Below are 1,594 nucleotides of genomic sequence, written 5' to 3' on the forward strand. Positions count from 1 at the left end.
TATAGAAATCCTAAGAAATCCTATAGAATTTCCTTGCGAATTCGCTAAGACTTCTATTGAATTTTTTTATACGTGATGATATTCCTTTTAAACGAATCTCAGCTCTAACATCGTTATTTCTAGATTCATTGAAGAGTATGTAAAATGTATGAGACCAGTTTCATTAGCTCTACAAATCCTGCAGGGTGACACTGACGTCAGTTATGGATATCTCCTCCCCACACTTATTTCGACGAAGAACAAATTAACGAAATTGCTCAGTGAAGATTTGACTTATTGTAAGCCATTGGTCACTGTCCTGGCAACGAGCTTGCAAACCAGGTAATCGTGTTGCGATGTCCGTGTTGATATCCTCGAATATATAATAATTATATGCTTTTTGATACAGATTTTCCAATTATTTCAATGTTGACGAGGATGGAGAGGCTGCGGCTGTAGCAGCGGCAGTTCATCCTAAATTTAAACTACGCTGGCTTCCATGTTTGGACACAAGCGCTCAAAAGAACGTTAGGAATGCCATTACAAATGCCATCATTTCCTGCCGTAGCCCCTCAGAAAATATTCAAAGTAAAGAAGAACCACTCATCGATGGCTTCGATTTTGATGTTGGGGGCCAAACTCAGGCCACTATACAATGTAATCTGGAAATAAGTGCTGATGAGACTGATTTCAGGAGATTTTGCAATGATACCAAAACTGATCTGTCTCTTCTACATGCATACCCTGCAGTCAAAGCAATTTATTTGAAGTTTAACACTTTATTACCATCATCAGCCTCAGTCGAAAGACTTTTCAGTTTTGCTGGGATGTTTGACATTGCAAAATTCAATCGTCTGACTGATGCAAATTTTGAAAAAAGAGTATTGTCTAAAGCAAATCGAGTCATGGAAATTGTAGAATATACCAACGATGACTAGCATTATTTTTCCCAATCCTCATCAGCAGCTAGGGGATATTTCTCGATATTGTTAAACGTTAAAAGTTAAGTTGAGTTTTGATATTGTTAAAAGTTGTCAACAATCTTTCGTTACGTTCATATAATAAAAATGAATTTTTCATAATTTATTTGTTTAAGATGATTATTGAAAAATATTTGTCAGTTATGACAGTTTGATTAAATATTCACCCTCTTCATTTACCGAATTTTGATCACAGAAATAATCGATCAACGATATATTTTGGATGCTGAGTACCTACCACATTCAAGTTTCTATTCATGTTCGATTCCCAATTATTGAGGTAATTGAGAATTCTACTATTCTGATTACACGGTTTCAAATCTCCTGAGAATTCTAACTTGTTAATATTTATTGTTCGAGTAATTGAAAATATTACGCTTCAGGTTGATAATGAACAAAATAATTTTTTGACTCATAACGTGAATTATGCATTATGGAAACAATAATGAATCTTCCAGTTCCTGGGCTCAATTAATTTAATAATCGAGAATTTTTTAATTTCAGTTACCCATTGACTGAGTAATTAACCATTTCATATTTCAATTACAAATTACTCGAGTAATCAAAAACGATCGAACTTGATTGTGCATTGCGCGCATAATCAAAAATCTTGCTGTTAGAGATGACTAATTATT

General features: G+C 34.1%; 1 protein-coding gene across 1 annotated transcript; it reads left to right on the forward strand.

Annotated features, from left to right (window-relative positions):
* Nucleotides 1-123: 123 nt before the first annotated feature.
* On the forward strand, nt 124-939 carry LOC107047058 (the record flags this gene model as incomplete). Its single annotated transcript, XM_015269784.1, has 2 exons — nt 124-321; nt 389-939. Coding segments are annotated over 2 exons (727 nt in total), but the record flags the coding sequence as incomplete, so codon positions are not given.
* Nucleotides 940-1,594: the final 655 nt, after the last annotated feature.

The sequence above is a fragment of the Diachasma alloeum genome, unplaced genomic scaffold (genome assembly GCF_001412515.2).
Source record: "Diachasma alloeum isolate Michigan unplaced genomic scaffold, Dall2.0 Dall_scaffold_17836, whole genome shotgun sequence".
Classification (NCBI taxonomy): domain Eukaryota; kingdom Metazoa; phylum Arthropoda; class Insecta; order Hymenoptera; family Braconidae; genus Diachasma; species Diachasma alloeum.